At 40.7% G+C, this 18,517-nt stretch overlaps 3 protein-coding genes across 7 annotated transcripts in view; 1 reads left to right on the forward strand and 2 right to left on the reverse strand.

Moving 5' to 3' along the window:
• The window catches only part of LOC106813314 (pyrroline-5-carboxylate reductase 2-like), an 11,917-nt gene extending 2,095 nt beyond the window's left edge, over positions 1-9,822 (reverse strand). The window contains exons 1-5 of one of the 3 annotated variants that reach the window (XM_014817426.1): positions 9,728-9,822; positions 2,324-2,385; positions 1,844-2,026; positions 1,355-1,561; positions 1,033-1,125 (exon numbers count right to left, since the gene is read on the reverse strand). In XM_014817426.1, the coding sequence (XP_014672912.1) occupies positions 1,033-1,125; positions 1,355-1,561; positions 1,844-2,026; positions 2,324-2,359 (519 nt within the window). In that variant the 5' untranslated portion in view covers positions 2,360-2,385; positions 9,728-9,822. Of the gene's footprint in view, positions 1-1,032; positions 1,126-1,354; positions 1,562-1,843; positions 2,027-2,323; positions 2,386-6,557; positions 6,664-7,087; positions 7,342-9,727 lie in introns of those variants that run through there. The other 2 variants (XM_014817424.1, XM_014817425.1) reach the window with 2 other exon arrangements.
• On the forward strand, positions 7,457-14,091 carry LOC106813315 (testicular haploid expressed gene protein-like). Its single transcript, XM_014817427.1, has 7 exons — positions 7,457-7,510; positions 10,747-10,822; positions 11,100-11,161; positions 11,674-11,734; positions 12,499-12,691; positions 13,221-13,400; positions 13,741-14,091. The coding sequence occupies exons 1-7, from the start codon at positions 7,498-7,500 to the stop codon at positions 13,909-13,911; spliced, it is 756 nt and encodes a 251-aa protein (XP_014672913.1). The 5' UTR covers positions 7,457-7,497; the 3' UTR covers positions 13,912-14,091.
• Positions 14,092-14,433: 342 nt separating this feature from the next.
• The window catches only part of LOC106813311 (zinc finger CCCH domain-containing protein 10-like), a 20,363-nt gene continuing 16,279 nt past the window's right edge, over positions 14,434-18,517 (reverse strand). For all 3 annotated transcript variants that reach the window (XM_014817422.1, XM_014817421.1, XM_014817420.1), the window contains 2 exons: positions 16,681-17,456; positions 14,434-16,605 (listed from right to left, as the gene is read on the reverse strand). In XM_014817422.1, coding sequence (XP_014672908.1) covers positions 16,253-16,605; positions 16,681-17,218 — 891 coding nt within the window. In that variant the 5' untranslated portion in view covers positions 17,219-17,456 and the 3' untranslated portion in view covers positions 14,434-16,252. The remainder of the gene's footprint in view (positions 16,606-16,680; positions 17,457-18,517) is intronic.

Consider the following 18,517-nt stretch of genomic DNA (forward strand, 5'->3'; position numbering starts at 1 on the left):
ACATCGGTAAGCCTCGTATACTCCAGGGCATTGTAGAGATTCTCACTGGGCAACCGCCGGGACAAGTCGCAGTCAAGATTCTTTCTGAACAGACCAGTACAGAACCAAGTTTAACCCTGCTTTCTGGAGGTTACAATACAGGGCTTATCTGACACTTACTCTCTCGATCGTCAGCAAAAAGTATGATTCATCGCGTCTATCAATTAATGCCATCATAAAACAATTGCTAGGGTCGACCGCCGCTGAAACAAAAGTTTTATCAAGTCGCTCGTGCAGACCATGAGTCCCTCAGAACAATGTCTAAAATCTGCCCTGTAGCCATTGACTTTGACCTTCCCAATTTCTCGGCACAGTGATGGCTTTTTCCTACCCATGAATGCCTATACCAACAACTATCACGATGCCTTAGGTCGAGCCATTTCTAGATTTGCGGAGTTGCGCAAATGGCTGCGCATTTCCTCCCTATACTAAGGTTAGGAAGTTGGAATGTTCCCCTTCTTTTACACCTCTTTGACCTTTGGACTTTGCCCCCGCTTCGAAATCCAACTCGTTTGACGATCCCCCCCAATGTCGAATTGTGCCGAATATCGTGACCGTACGTCGAGCGGTTAAGATTTGTGCCCAACTGTGGACGGACGGACGGACGATCAAGCGATTCTACAAGCTGCATCTGACTATGTCAGATGAGCTAAAAACTCAACCCAATGTCAAATCTGGCAATGACACTACATTCATTTACTCCAACTGTGGTAATGATGTGCAGGCAAGACACAAATTGCCTGCACAAAGTATTTCACTCTACTGTGGGCACAAGAATGTTATCAGTAAAGTCCGTTTTACCCTTGTATATCAATGATTTTACACATTTCTGATTCCTATTTCAATGTGTTGTTGCATGTTATATATGAATAGTGGTTGCAAGTTAGTGACCATTGCCTATCACATGCAACATGTGCAACGTCAAGTTAAACATAACAAGCGATCATCTTTAATAAGGTGTTCACTGCATGACTTCAAATGCTAGACACGTACCTTTACCGTTTGGGCAGCAAACTTCAATGCCATTTCTCGGGGCATTCCCATCTTCACTGCTCCATCCGCAAGGCTCTCGATCACTATACATATCTGGAAAACCATTTCACAAGAGACCCAAAATAACATCAATTACCCGTGCTATATATGATCAGTCTGTAACTTTATCTTACACCTACACAGATGATAAGCAATCACTACTGGAATACCAACTATAATTGGCACATCAATAAATGTATTTATGAATTTTAAAGTGTTAGTTCAAACAATTATTTTTGAATTTCTTACACCTTACATATATGCATCACTACACTACCCTTACATAGGCTGGCCCACTGCCCGAAATGCCAGTGACAGTGTCTTGCAGCTTCTCTGGTACCTCCTCACATAAGCCAACACAGCTGAGCATCTGTTTCACCACACCACTCACGCTCTTCTTGCAGTGCGTACCGAGCGTAAACGCCGATACACCCTCTCCCACTAGTGCTGGTGTGTTAGGCGTGACTCTCACTACACCTACTTTCAGTGCCTAATAACAGTGTGAACTATAGAGATCCGATGAAATTATTCAATCAGTGCAATTAATGTAAGTGGGAAACCATGACAAGGATCCACTGAAGCACCATCCCTGTGCATACATGATTGCGGTATTGCCTTCACAATGCCACGTACGACATAACGGCAGTTTTACTAAGTAACACACAGGGAATATATGGGAGACATGGCGCTTTTGTTTGCTGCACAGTTGATATCGATGATAAAGCTTAGAACATTTTCGAGATGCATCTTCAATTGTTATGAAATTGCTTACCTTTTCATAATATTCCAGCTTGATGCCAGCTGCAACTGACATTACTAAATGACAGTCTCGCTTCATGTAAGGAGCTATTTCTTGTACCACACATGGAACAATATGAGGTTTTACTGCGATTATTATAATACTACTTGTTTTTACAACGTGTACGTTATCTCTATTGAAATTTATTCCAGCATCCTGAAACAGAAATATTTCCATCACATTATGTAGCATTGATGTGAACACAAAAAGCTGCTGCAGGTAACGGATAACTCAACTTTACTATTGCGATAGTATTGCGATAGTTGAAATATTATTGCCAATACTATTACAGTTATGGAAAAACGATTGTGATACTATTATTTTAAGAATATTGTGATACTAATGATGTAATTATTATGTAATTGTGTATTATATTGTGTATTGTGTGGTGAAACATGATATTTAGTTTTTCCTGTGCAATATGCACACACATGTAGATTAATGTGTGGCTACCTTTAGCTCTTGTGATTCTGACTGTGGGCTGCTCATAATGATCCTATTCGCCGGTACCAATCCTGAATAAAGACCACATAATTATAAGCTATGATATGTAAATGCCAATTTTTGCAAGGAAAGCCACGACTGTCAGAAGGATGTTACTGCCGAGACCCAAGGTTTAATCTCTGTCAGGTTTTTCTATCCATCCATCCATCTATCCATGTATCCATGCATGCACCTATGTATGTGTATATATATATAGGTATGTACGTACTACGTCTACCAATCTGCCTATCTGCCTATCTGCCTACCTATCTATACCTAGCTGTAAGTAACATATGTCCCAATTGACCATAATTGGCAGTCGAGAGAAAAAAAAGAGGAAGAAGACGAACAATTTAACAAACAGTTGTTTAGGAAAACAAATATGATAGTAGTAAGAAAGGGTAGAGGGGAAAGAAAAAAGGAACAGGTAAATGTCCTATAGTACTTGTGCCTTCTTGTTTAAACCAACCTGTTACTGTAGCGGTCTCTGGTTCCTTTTAACCTAGTTGACATAGCCCCACACCTTCACTAAGTACTAGTCGCAGATGGGTGTTTGCGTCGCTCATATGGGGAAGATGGCTAGCTTTCTGTAAATTAGGTTCCTAGGTGGGGGCCTCAATTGTAGCAGCCAGTAGCATGGTCAACCTAGGCACTATGTGTGGAAAGAAACTGTACTGTTGTTCGACAGAGGTGCCTTTATTCATCGGCGACTATTGCCTCATATCCCATATTAATGTAATTTTGATAGGAGGCACTTGATTGGGAGCAACTTTTGCCATCCTTCAATCTTCTAGATCAACGCTATTCCTCAGTGTGTGCTAGATCTTCGAGTAGTCTTGCTAGAATAGTGTCAGGTCTGCATGCCTTATGAGAGTTGGTCTAATGGAGAAGTGTGAGCATTAAAATTAGTAGTACTATTGCTTGCTACCTGCTAGGAATTTATTGGTTTTTATAACCTTCAGACTAGTTTTGTGATGATATCTTCAGCAGATGATAAATATGTAGATCATATTTTCGTATACGACTTCTAGCGTTGTAGCCTCCCAAGTTCCAAGGCCACATCACAATCTGCTACAACCTGGAAGCCATCTCCAATCGCTGCTCTTATCTCTTTTACTTGGTAATCACCAGCCGCCACCAATTCAAAATATAAGTCAGTCATCTGCGCTAGTAGAAGCTAGTTGCCCTATGGCCACTACACTCAGCTTGGTCAACATTGAAGTGTGAGTTTTGACACTGGTTTGCAGTCGCATACTCCGTTCCTATGATAAATACAGAGAATATTGCCAGACTAAGGATAAATACGGCCATTTATTGGTTTAGCCTACTTTTTCAACCTAATTATAGATTGAATATTACACGACTGTACTATACGGTAATGTATATTCTCATTTCTCAATGCGTATTTTCAGCATTTAAATGTTCATACTTTACTTTTTGACAACATTATTTTATTACAAACATTTCTATATTGTGTTTTAGCATTGTTAAAACTGTATGGTGTCAGAACGTTACTATGTCCCTGTACGTACGTGTTTTTCTAAGTGCATTCTGTAATAATTATGTACAGACTACATAAGATATATGTTTATTATAGGTATACCCCTTAGCTCAGTAATGGGCCCTATTACCTACATTAACCTACAAGAACACTACAGAATTTTAGTAAATTATTATACACAATACTATGTGAACAAAAGTGAAAATTGGCACTCATTGCTGGCCGGCCAGGTTTTTTTCCTAGCCAGCCACCTCTGCTCCTATGTGCAACTAAAAAGTTAGACAGCCACTTCATGTTGTAGCCAGCTGAGGTTTATGAGGCTGCATGGGTGGCTCCCAGGTCTACAAACTGCAACATTATGTAGAACACAGGTGGCTAGTGTTATTATAAAAGATTAATGTATTATAAAAGATTAATATGTTATTACAATACATAATAAATTTAGAGCAAGAACGTTTAATGAGAAGAGTGTTGTTACAGCAATTAAAATATGAGGGAAAAATTGGGCAAATGAAATCATAGACAAAATTGAAGAATATAAATTAAATATGTCATTCTTATTTATTGGCGCATTATCATAAATGAGATGGAAAAAGATGGTAAAAGAGGCCATTCTAAAAAACGTGATAAAAAGGGACGAAGGGGAAGGAGCAACAAAAACAAAATTGAAAATGATTAATATTATAATAATTATGGATTAAAGAATTATATGACGTCAATGTCCTATGAGGATTCTTGTTTTGTGTTTAAATGCAAGACATGCATGATAGATTTAAAGGCTTACTTTAAAAATAAGTACACTAATGACGGGTGTGACTTGTGTAGTGGGGGAGAAAAAGAAGACTTGTTACATCTATATAACACTCACTGTATAATGGCCTTGAATATGGGGATATAAATAAAGGGGAGTCCATTGAAGACTGGAAATGTGACGATCCCAAGTTACATAAAATTGCTTCCGACCACGTGAGGAAATTACTAAAATATAGAGATCAAAGAACAAGATTAGCAGAAATAAATGCTGGAGGTACAAATTAATGAAAATGATGAGATGAAAGTTTACATTCCCAGAATATCCTCGCACCTTCACCAGAAGTGATGCCTTGTGAAATACAAGAGTGGGACAATATACGATACGATACGAAAGTAGAGCTAACAGTACATAGTGAAGAAACATTGACAAGGATTTTGCCTAGGCAAGTTTTGTAACTAGGTAGTGAAATTGGCTTCATTAGGACCACCAACATATGTATGCCATCAGAAGGGGTATTGTATACCTAGCATTACTACTTACTAGGCTGCGAGACAAAGCTCATACACAATACTGTCTTTTGATGTATGACCATTTATTGGAACTACCGTATACCTGACAACACCTACATTGCTGCTGTATGCTATTGTATGCAGCTGAGTGTTGACGGTACATCGTTCCTCTCATGAGCAAATGAAAATATACTACATTCTAGCATGGATATACACATATATAAATAAGCACACACACAACACACACGACACGCATGCACGCACGCACCAATGCTGCACACACACAATTATACGGTAGGAACTACGGTAGGTGCTACTTTCACTGAAACTATTTACTTCGGTATGACCCAATATCAACTAATCAATTGTCAATTAATACCATCGATCATGAGTGCATTTATATGTTCAAGCTGGGTTGACACTATCAACTTATAATTGAAATGCTGATGCTAATTTCTCAACTTCCTCGCAGCGAGTTGACCAACCTTTGCAGCGTGCCATGCAGCAACTCAGATAATAGCTATCATGGGATGGTATAATCTCCCCCGCCCTGAGGGAGATTACTTGCCCATGCGTTTCTGCTACTGGCGGCACACGTGCTATAGTTGGTACGAACAACTTAATGCAAGAATGCATATCCATCACCGCACGCATAAGGTGAAAGGTTGAAAAGTTTAATAACTTGCAGTCGATAGTATAAACGTGCCAAACATCTGATAGAAAGTTGATAGAAAGTTGAAAAGTTGATCAACTCATTACCTTTTCAACTAAAAGTTGATAGTGTAAACGCAGCTTTACGTGTGTAAACATGTTCATGATATTGTAGACCAATAAATTGTGCCCTACAGATTTTTATAATCTGACGCTATTCTAGGGCCTATAACAGCTTCCAAGCTCCCCCTATGGTAGCTCTAGTACTATAGCCCGCTTTCATTAACTGCCGCAGGGCTATAGAACATCTTGAACTGGATTTCGCAGCAACACCGGGTCCCGACAGGTTCCACTCAAAATGGCTCACAAAACGGAAAATGATCGGGCTTTTTAACACTTATTTATCTACATGGACATCTCACCTATCTTTTTGAACACTTTCCACAACTTTATTTATGCATTTATTACTCAAAGTCAGCACTACTGGCAATTCCGTTTGAAATATTCTGGGGTGCGCACGCGTGACGTCACCGGTATTGTAGGCTTATGAGCATTTTTATGGCACAATCTATTGGTCTAATTATATCGTGTACGGTGGAGAGATCGGCCTAAGCCTAGTTTAGCACCCAAGATTAGTGTAGCTCATATGCGAAAAGATATTGCGGGGGTCCCAAACTATCCTTGAACCGAGAGATCACGGCAGGCTACACAAATCACGGGTACGGGTTGGGGCGAGGTACAATAACTGAATAAGAGTAGGGTTACCGTTTGTATTACTATTAGTATTACCTGGCTTTAATACGATGTTGCTGTTGCATTGGGTTATTTATTCAGAGTGGCTATATGCCCGGCAGCCGGCATATATCTGACGGCTGCCGGGCACGGTCTTCGATTTCCTAAATGCCCGGCAGTTTTTAATTTTTAGTGTTATCTCAAGTAAACAAGGGTTAGGGTTAGAGTTAGGATTAGGTTTAGGGTTCGGGTTGGGGTTAGAGTTAGGGTTTTTGTTAGGGTTAGGGTTAGGTTTAGAGTTAGGGTTAGGTTTAGAGTTAGGGTTAGGAACTGCCGGGCATTTAGGAAAACGAAGACCGTGCCCGGCTGCCGGGCATATAGGCCCCCTAGCCACAGCGTTATTTATTAGACTTTAGCAATACATTGTTAGCTCTAGCTCCAAGAAACGGTATTGCTAAGGTTAGAATACCGACCAATATCTCTTCCAATGTATATTGATGTTATTCACACAGCCTGGTCGGGCCATGTTCTCTATCCTTGAACCAATAGTACTAGTAGTAGTAGTGTCTAGTGATAGTGATACATGCCTGATGAAATGAAGCCTAGAGCTAACGCAGTAGCCATTTTGCCAGCGCCTATGAAACCAATGACACCACTGTCAGTGTCAGGAAAAACACCATCAGAAGATTTGGAATCGTTTTCGCTTGTCATGATTCTCAAGTCGATAGCTATATTTCGTACACCATACACTGTGTTACGTATGACAGGAAGAGACACTGTGGAATTTGTGTCCCAACACCACGTCTACAAAATACACAAGATAAATGCTCTGCACACAACAAACGCCGGTCGACTCACTAGACGGGGTCGCTATCCTCTCTTATCGCTTCACGACTTACTGTGGGTGGGAGATGCCAAGGATAGAGATCCAGTCTACCCCAGCGCGTGTCTCTGACAGAGGGCGCTTTTTAATTAAATACCATAACAACGTACACAAATGGCAGTCTCTGGTATGTGTTTTTTTTTGTAGTAACCTCATAAATATTGTACAATGGACTATATCTAAGACGGATTTACGGATTTATATCCTCAGATTTACAATTAACTAAAGAATTGTTATAGATAGAAGTTAATGTTGACTTTGTTGTAGACGTAGAAATTAAGGCATCCCCCTAATTCCCCCAATATTCAATAAATTAACTCAAGACTACACTCACCAGTATTTTCTGGCGTTCCCAAGCCAAGGGGACTGTTCTTGGTCCCCTGTAGTTTTTAGCATACATAAACGATCTCCCAGAGTGGGTATCATGACTATCATCTGAAGTGAGACTTTTTGCAGATGATTTGATTTTGTACAAAACTATCAACTCCCCTGAGAGTGAGGACTGTGACTGTGAGTGTGATACATTAGACCCTTACAGGAAGACATCAGAAGACATCAACTCTCTTTGCAAATGGGAGGAAACTTGGCAGATTAATTTTAATACTTCCAAGTGTTTCATCATGCACGTGACCCATCAGAAACGTTTCACGGCCCCACACCACTATCGCATGGGAAGTTCTACTCTGAAATCTGTGGATCACCATGCTTACTTGGGGATTGAGATATCCAGCAATTTATCGTGGGCTAACCACATAAATCAGACCGTTAACAAAGCAAACAGTATTTTGGGATTACGGAAAAGGAACATTTGGAACTGTTTCCCTCACACCAAAGAAATTTCTTATAAAACCCTTGTGAGGCCAAGGCTGGAATATTGCAGCCCAATCTGGGACCCATACCCGAAAATTAATCAGGAAAATTTAGAAAAGGTCCAGCAGAGGGCTGTTAGGTTTGTCAAAAATGACTACAGACGCACCAGCAGTGTTACTCATATGCTTCGTGATCTCAACTGGGATACACTTCAAGACAGAAGGGAAAAGGCACGTCTCATAACTATATATAAAGAAACTCACAAACATTCTCTAATCCAACATCAGTCACCACCTGACAAGCAATGCTTCAGCCAGACCCACTACTCGTCAAACACATGAACTGAATTATAATGTCATCCGTCACAACAAAGACTGTTATAGATACTCGCTTTATCCCCGGCCAATATTAACATGGAATGCCCTTCCACCAAGACTGCTCCTGATGTGGCTTCATTTAAAAACTTATTCAACAGCAGTAAAGAAAAAGTGAAGAAAATTTAGAACATAAAAGTGATCCATATTGACCTGTACGGCTATAGCCACACCAGGCGATTAGTACAGTAGCAGACAAGACATATAAGATAAGACACATAACATAAGATAAGGCAGATAAGACATAACAAGACAAGACAAGACAAGAGAAGACAGTGTCAACACGACACCAAGAGTAGGAAATAAATTTCAAATTCTCAGATGTGAAGAAAGGCCTATTCAGGAACCTAAGTGGATTAGCTGTGTCAACAATAAAGGAGCACAAAGGTATAAATATTGACCATGACCAGACACTGGACAGTCAGATAGAGAAGAATACAAGATCATGGCTGCAGAAGCCAAAAAGGAGGAGCACGAGAAGCCCGATTCCCCTTTCATCTACAGAGTAAGAGGACACTTTATGGAAAAGAACATTAAAACAAATATAAAAGAAAGAGTAGGTCTCAGGAAATCTGGAAAGAAACCTGTATGAAATGTACATCATGTAAATACATTGTTTGTTGATAAACTGTGCTGCATATATATATACAAATGCTGACTCTCTCCAATAAAATGACTGAGCTAAAAACAATTGTCAGCATAGCAACGCCACATATCATGGCAATAACTGAAGTTATTATAAATTAAGAACTATTTAGATATTACAACATTTGGTGGACTTCAAACTTGATAAATATGAGATACATCATACAAACGTGGCCAACAGGCTAGGGAAGAAGATGTTCATGAATCTATTAAAGTCAATGACATTGAAATACTTATATAGTATGAGGAGTCATGCTGGATTGAGATAAATCTCACAAATAGTGACAAATTCTCATAGGTTGCATATATAGGAGTGAGTGGGACACAAGAAAACGACAATAAACTGTTGGATGTATTGGGATGATAGAGAGAGAGAGAGAGAGAGAGACAGAGAGACAGAGACAGAGACAGAGACAGAGACAGAGAGACAGAGACAGAGACAGAGACAGAGACAGAGAGACAGAGACAGAGACAGAGACAGACAGACACTGAATATATGAATTAATTTGTAATACCTTCTAATAAGTGGCTGTGACCTTTCTGTGGTATAGGATATCCATAGCTCTACCGGTGTAGTGCCTTCGCTGCCGCTATGAGACAAGAGCTATTAACATGATGACCATTTGTTTGGAAACTCAAAGCGAGAACACTGAAAGTAGTGAATTCTGACTGTAGTAACAGTAGTAGCCCAATGTGCCCACGTGTGAGATTTCCATTGACATACCGTTTGCACTATAAAATTCCACAGAATGGCATCTTATACGCATGTACTTGTAGCTATAAAAAATTCTCTGAGTCTTGACTAAAATTCCTTGAAATTTTAATTTTATGGCAATGTGTGATACTATCATACTATCAGGAGGCCTATATTATCTTACTCCTGATACTATGCATAGCAATACATAGTTTTATGATCATTGAATGGATCCATATGTTATAGTTTTTATACCGGGATGGGTAATTGACTTTTAAGTCCTGAATCTATATGCAGACTAACTCTTGTGTCCCAGAAGACTATGTCCTGTAAGAATATCCGGCCATGTGCAGACATGCCTCTTGCAGAGTATTCTATAGGATTGTTTGGAGCAGTGCTGACTTCTCGTGGCTGTGTTGGACACGTTAGGAGATTGGCACTTGTGATAAAAAATAATATACATTTCTATAAACATTTCTATGGCCAGTTACAAACTTATACAGATCATATAATAAGTATCTTTACCAATCATGCAAGTATTTTTGCAAACATTGCTGTTACTCATCTCTGATCACTCTGTTAATATATGGATTTGATATCATTATTATCATAATCAATCTTAACTACATTTAGTCATTGCCATATAAACCTTTTATGGTGTACTACAGTACTAATATATTTTACGACTATTAGACTGAATACAAGCAGTTCAGCAGCTTTTTCGCATGAAAGGGCATGCAGTGTGTAACACGCTGTGGATTAAATTGTATATGGTATGAAATGTTATACAATACATAGTTTAAGTAAATTATAACCTTTACTGTATTTGTTATCTTTCAGGTGTATGTACCACTATACCTCGCATCAGTATTCTTGCCGAGCCAAAACCAGTTCCATCTGGTTTTATAAGAGATAGGTTTGTATGGACATGATGTCATTTGTTTACTGGTTGCATGCAGGACGGCCAAAGCACTTGTCACACTTCATTACAGTGTCTTTTAACTTTCATCAGTTATCTTTTTTGTTTATATATTGTTTACCATTTTCTAGCAATGGTCTGTATTAAATTATGCTTAAGAGACATTAATATAAATAGAAATGAAGTGAATTCTGTAGTAGTGCACGTTTGGCTGTTTAAAAAAACTTTCGACTGTATTGGCATGTATTGTACGCCCACGCACCCATTATTTCAGGCGTTCTGTCTACTGGCTTTCCAAGCGACCAGTTACGAGAGAAGATGGATGTGAAGGCCACGGTGAGTGTACGTAGCTAAAGTAATAACTGTCATTTGTCAGCTGTAAGATGTGTAACAAGAGATTAATTCCAAGATGATTTGTGAATAAACAAACGTTCAAGCGAAATTTCAATATTAACACATATTAGCTTATAACCGACATATTGCTTGTCATTATTTAGTCTATACGTATTAAAAAATATTGATGAAATTCAATCGTATATCATATATCAGCGTTACTCGCGCATTGTCTGGTTGCTGCCGCTGAGCGACATAAAAGCTTCGTCTGAATGGGTGCTGAATGCCTTTACGGCAAACTATTTTAGATCTCACATAGAATTTGCTGTCGCTGTGCCAATGTGATAACATCCTACATGGAGCTGATTATAAGTGTAATTTATTCCAGACTATGTCATAGAATAGATTGTAGCCATGACCTCATAAATACCATATTTGTGGACATGGAAACTTGATACATCAAACCACTGAATTTTGTTTATGCAAACACCAACTGCATTTATTTTCATCCACAGGCAAACGTTTTCCACTATTGGCTGCATCTAAAAAGTGGCATCCTGACTACATGGGCGATAGGTATCCATAACTAGGCTTTATAAAAGTTGGTTATCGGTGGCTCGTATAACTATGTAGACTTACAAATGATGCTCCATTATTTATATTATTTTTGAGTACATTATTTAAAAAGCCTTATGTTCACATTACATAAGCACGTTATAGATTCCGAACAAAATTTTGGAAAAAATAGTTTTCATACCTCTATGATTCCCATGCACACACACCTTGTATAGATATAAATGAAATCTAATATTGATCTGACCAATCCAATATATATATATAATATACATCGTCTAAGTAGTCAATTCGCGTAAGTCGACATGGAAGTCAAAGTCCCGATTCGCTCTCATAGTAAATCCATTGGAATAGCCCCGCCTAAGTCGACATTTATAAGTTGTCATTATGTACAAGTCGACGCCCTCAGACAGGTCCCATGTAATACAAACAACAGTAATTTCTCATCTGTAACTCGACATCGGAAATGCCGATGGCGCAGTGTACGGTCTAGGGAATACATTCGGTCTAGGGCCTCGCGGAATTACCGTTTTTTTTTTTCAGCAAGTGTTCCAGGAAAATTTGGCAGACGTGCACCGCAAATGTCCTGCTACGCAAGGCAGCTAATACAGTGTATAGGCGCATTACATACATTGTATAAGTCGACAAAATGACGACTTGCGCGTAAGTCGTCATTTTCGTAAGTCGACACAAATATGCTGGTCCCAAAAGTGTCGACTTATGCGAGTTTTACTGTATACACACAACTAATTACGCAACTGTTTCAGACCAACCCCTGTTTCACCCGTAAGTAGAGCTGCTAAGAATGCCATAGCAAATGGAAGAATTCAGATACTATCACTGCCAAGAGTTGTACCAAAAGATTACCAACCACTGAGATCTTCCTACACCGTAGTATCACCAGCAGCAAAGAATGCAAAAGCATCACGGCGTCTGAAAGAGCTAGCTAAGTGCCATCAGGTACATTAAAAAAAAAATTTACAGTAAAACCTGTATATAATTGCCACTCAAGGAAAATGCTAAAAGTAGCCTAACACAACTATAGCTAGTGTTGGAGATCGGTCCAAATTTCATGATCGATCATCAGTTTTACAAAACGACCGATGATCGATTAATCATCGATCATTTTAGATTGCGTCGACACAACCGGTGTATTGAAAAGGAATATTGACATTATTGTATGTGTAGCTAGTATTTAATGGTAAGTAAATTAAGGATACTGTTAGGGTTACGGACGGGTAACACTCTAAAGGGCATTGCAACATAACTGCTCATCAAATTCAATCAAAAAAAATTGATAGCCCAAACGAGTAATGATCGACGAACTCGATTAATCGGAACACCACTAACTATAGCTGTATTTACTTACAATAATTGTTAATAAAATTATACATACAAATAGCACTAATTTTAATATTTGGCACAGTAGCTTTGCCGAATTTTTATCGTATAGCATTTTTCACAATACATACTTATGTGCCTGTAACAGCCATCAAGTGAAACGTCCATAGTGTCAACAATTTGGTGGAACCCGACATCAAAGGAAAGAGAGACAGAGAAGCCAGAGCTATCGGAGCATCTGCAAGCTCTTGCAGCTCCTAAGCCAACTCATCTAGAGTATAAACCAAACCGATCAGTCTTCTGGCCTGTTGCACCAACTGCACTGCAGGTGAGTGGCATGGGACAGTAGTCCGAAACATCGCAAGTTGCTATGGCACCAAAAGTATAAAATGATATAACTTTTTTTAAATGGAGTGCAAAAGTTGAAATTTTGGACTTACGATAGTCTTAATTATTTATATTTCTGCCCATGTGCCCCAGTTTCACAAATCCACACGGATAGTTTTATAAGTGGTGTATACTAGCCATGCACTGATGGATATAGAAAAAACATTTAATTTTAGGATTAGGTTGAAAAATTTAATTACAAGTTTAGGTTAGTGTAAAAATGATATTAGGATAAAGTGCATAGATGGTTACTAACCAACTCGTTCTGAACACACGTAAAGGTAACGGCCAGTCCACGCATAGACGAGATCTCACGTCCAAAGAACCGCCCTACTATTGACGACAACTACGACCCTTACAAGATCTCACAGGGTGCCTTACACGCGAAACCAGTGCCAAGACTAGCAGAACTAGCCACACCAAACGCCCACAAGATGCACCACAAAGGGTGAACACCACCTTGTCTGCACCAAATTAATGCATGTGTACTATACATCTTTTGCAACAGTAATGAATTTTAGGTTAAGTTATTGATAATATCAAGAGGGCATTTAGAGAACTAAGAGTAACATTATTCATGCAGTTCAAAAGCTTTCAAGTTGTAATCGTGAAATATAAATCAGTGAAACGGAGAACATGAACGTGTATACATGTGTTGTTTTTAATTGTTGAAGACTGTCATCGTTAAGCTGCGTTTACACTATAGATTTTTGTCAGCAAATCGTCCGAGTCATGCAAAATAGAACACTTTCTATTTCTCCAACTCGGCGACTTGACTCAGACTCCAACACAATCGAATTTCAGCCGATTAGTTGGAATGCACTAGGGTTAAGTCGGGGGCAAGTTGGAATGCACTTGAAATCGGCACGATTTGCTGACAAAAATCGATAGTGTAAACGCAGCATTAGAAACAACAGTTTGTCCATTGCTTCTTCAAAACAGAGTGCTCCAGTACAACGACGCAAACACCAACATTAATGAACACGAATCGTTTTGATGACAACAGTAGCCGGAAACGATGGATTTTTTTATTTTTCATAGACATACATCATGAAATGTTCATGTTAACACGACACACGAGATCGTTATACACCACTGAAAATTCTCAAAGTTTGTCATATGTTATAGTTTGCAGTTATATTCACAATCACATATGGATTGCATCTATGCAAACAACTATGAAACATTCCATATACGAAATGTGCATGTAAACATTGTGAGTTTGCCTCTTCTTCTCAAAAATCTTCAGGAGTCTGTCTTCAACACACTTACTTTGGGACCACGTACGAATAGCATATTATGGGAAACTAGAAACTGGTTTGAAATTAGAAATTATGGTATACATGTTGAGTAAATTTAGTAAATGTGTCGAACAAACATGCAGCAAAATGATTTTCACTCTTTTCAGCAATATAACATTACCATTGAACTTACCTGCGAATATGTGAAGATCAACCCAATACATACAATGTGCGATCCAATGTGATAGAATAAACAATACCTTACTTATTACGACATCAAAACTTGAATGGTCACTCTAGAGAATTATACAATTGTTAAAAAGGAAATTCCATGAATGACCAGTTTGTTTGGTGCATTTGATACAGTTGAACCTCACTAATCCATAAAATGAGGGTTTAGGAGCTGCGATGGTTCTGAACGATTGAATCTATTTCTGTACTAATATACTCAGTTTTATGTCGTAGTACAATAAACCTGTGCAATACCACACCACCATCACTATTACAAACAGGTCCAGTAAGCCAGGGCTATGTTTATGTTCATGTAAGTTGTATCGGCATCAGTACTGATGTGGTATATACATTATTTTGCCTTATGCGGAATGGGTTTGGTCCCAAACATGTCAGATCAGTAAGGTTCAACCTGTACTTACTCTGCTAACCTATAACTAAAATGCATGAAACTACAGTCAAAAACAGATTATGACATTGATTCACCTTTTATAGATATGATGAAAGGTTACAAACACCAGTTCAGTCAACATGTTTACTACTTAGATATATGCAAGTCAAAATGCATATAAAATTATTGTACGATGTACACCTTCCGAATGCTCTACAAACATGAATGAGAATGAACGACGGATCTTTCCTGCTAACACAAAAACTACGATATTTAACCCAACCCAAAATAATTAAAAAAACATTTTCAACTCATGACATGATATAATTAGTAATTAGTAGTTGTACAGTGGCATTAACACACAGTTTACACGGTATATATTTTACTCTGGGTTGGGCGGGGTGGGTCCGCCAAAGCAGTTAAGTCATATTTTGGGCACCTACGCATGACAAAATTTGATAAAAATTACTTTTAATTGAGTTTCAAAAAATTGAATGTTTGAGAACTTCAAGCATTCAAATTAAACATCTAACTTAATATATATATATATAGAGATATCCAGTGCACCCCACCTGCCCTTCTTCTCGGGCCTGCTCCACAGTGATTGACAGTAAATTGTTGAAAATTGAAAGTTTGTATTTAAAATCTGTAATCCACAAACTACCTTGAGTGTGCCCCCACAACTTGGGCCTCACATTTAATAATAGCGCGATCCTGCATATCAAGAATCCTTAGATTTTATGTCCAACCCCCACACACAAAGAATTACGCAACGCATGCTATGCAACCCGCAGCAGCGAGCCGATACCTCACACGCTCAATGACGCATGCCCTGGGCGCGGGAAACGACGGGGTAGGTAAGCAGGGTCGGCGTATTAGCGCTACTGAAGGAGATGATGTCCTGGCTGAGGGGACTGGCAAGGGGACACGTTAGCCGCGGCAGCTGCCGTCAGCGCCGGCGTTGCCGCCACCTGGGGAGCGAGGGAGGAGACAATCGACTGGGTGAGCTCGGGCTTCAGCGCGCTCGCGCGTGCCGAGCACGGCCGCGTTCTGCGCCATCTGGGCAATTGCCTGCGTCTGCATCGACGCAGCGGTCGTGATCTGCGCCTGCTGCTGCAGCCGCGTGTTCTGATCCATCAGGATGTCGTTCTTCGCCTTCAGCTCGGTGATCTGCTTCTCGAACTGCGCGCACTTGCCGCGCCACACCGTGATCTCGTCCTTCATCTGCTGCCACTCAACGGTCGTCGGCCGCATCGGCCCCGAGTAGGCGTAGGGGGCGCTGCCTGCTCCGTAGGAGGCGCTGCCGGCTGTGTAGGGGGCGCTGCCGGCTCCGTAGGGTGCGCTGCCGGCTCCGCTGCCGGCTCCGCTGCCGTCGTTGTACGACTCGTCGAAGTGGCGCCGCTTCGGCGCAAAGCGATCCTGCTCGTAAGGGTCGTAGGCGTCGTAGGGGGTGTAGCGCTCGAAGGGCCGAATCGGCGGCCGGTCGGCGCCGTCAAGCTCCTCGCGGTAGTCGACGTGGCGGTAGCGGCACTTGCCGCCGCGGTTGCACTCGCCCTTCTGGTAATCCTTGCAGACGGGTATCTCGCCGCGCGACGCGTCGGCGACGTTCAGCCCGACCTGCATGCCCTTGCGGATGTGCTCGGGCAGCTGGCCTGACGCGCGGTACTCGACCTCCTCCTCCTTCGTGCAGTGCGTGAACTTGCAGTTGACGCGGTGGCACTCCTTGTTCTGGAAGTCGTGGCAGAACTCGATGTCGGGCCGCATCTCGCCGAGCTCGTCGGCCGTCGGGTGGCGGTACTTGCAGCGCTGGCCGCGCGTGCAGATGTTGCGCATGAAGTCGCGGCAGTAGCTGTCAGTGTTCTCCTCCTCGATGTTCTCGCCATCGCCGTTGTCCATCGTGCTGTCGCCGCAAGCGTCGGGAAGCGTGACGGGGTTAATTGCGACGCGGTGCAAAGCGCAGCGTTTTGTGGGTTTCGGGGTTTGTTCTGCTGTGGTTTTTTTTGCTTACCCCGTTGAGCTTATGGCCCTAGCACCTGCCGAAATACGCTACTGTCGCACCACCGCGCCCGCTGCTGCTGCTGCTGCCGCCGCCGCTGCTGCCGCCGCCGCCACTGCTGAGAAGGCACCGCACGTACTGCAAAAGGACAGCAACTCGTCAGGGTATAGCATGCATGCACTCGCGCGTGCAAACGACAGACTTAGAGCTCGCTGTGCGCATACACATGTATGCAGGCAGAGACTGGACACTCAAGCTACATACCATTTCTAACTGCGCGCGCGCGAAGTGCCAGATTTAGATTGCACGCGCGTCTGCAGCCCTGCTGTTTACGCGCGCGCACGAAGCATTTACAAAGTTACTTTCGAAGTGCAAACACAAGCTGAAATGTGAGGTTGCTCTACTCTGTACTTGTGACAATGTTCCCAGCACACTGCACATGCTTAGCATATAAATAACTTACAAGTTACAACTACAGGTAAAACTATGAAACGGGCAATGTCTGCTAGTGATAACAGTGTAATCAGCCCCCCCACTGGATCCAGCAGCAATGTAAATTCCTAGATAGGAAAATTTAACTTATGCCTATGACAGACTGTGAATGCCTGGAAGGGCATAGTTTGCTTAGTTTATAGTACAATTACGTTTCTTACATCAGGATTGAAAGCAGCTAATAAAACTGTGTCAAATTTTGTATGGACGATGTGATCCCATAATGCATAACTGTGTATCAGTCATGGCCATTTTCATGCTTATCTTTACTAATTTATCTTACTAACTTCAAAGTTCTACTTGTACAATCAAAATGGAGATAGCTTTCAATTTACAAACATCAATTTTTGTCCCGGAGATATGAACTGCCGATATAAAATGAAACGAAAAGAATTATATGAAATGATACATTATTTTGCCTTTTTAACCCTAGCTTCTCTGGTTTGGAAATTTAAGTAATGCGGAATGGGGTTGGTCCCAAACATGTCAGATCAGTGAGGTTCAACCTGTACTTACTCTGCTAACCTGTAACTAAAATGCAATGAAACTACAGTCAAAAACAGATTATGCACATTGATTCATCCTTTTATAGATAATGATGAAAGTTAAAAACACCAGTTCAGTCAACATGTTTACTACTTAGAATTATATGCAAGTCGAAATGCATATAAAATTATTGTACGATGTACACCTTCCGAATGCTCTAC

This window comes from Priapulus caudatus, unplaced genomic scaffold (genome assembly GCF_000485595.1).
Source record: "Priapulus caudatus unplaced genomic scaffold, Priapulus_caudatus-5.0.1 Scaffold754, whole genome shotgun sequence".
NCBI classification, from domain to species: domain Eukaryota; kingdom Metazoa; phylum Priapulida; class Priapulimorpha; order Priapulimorphida; family Priapulidae; genus Priapulus; species Priapulus caudatus.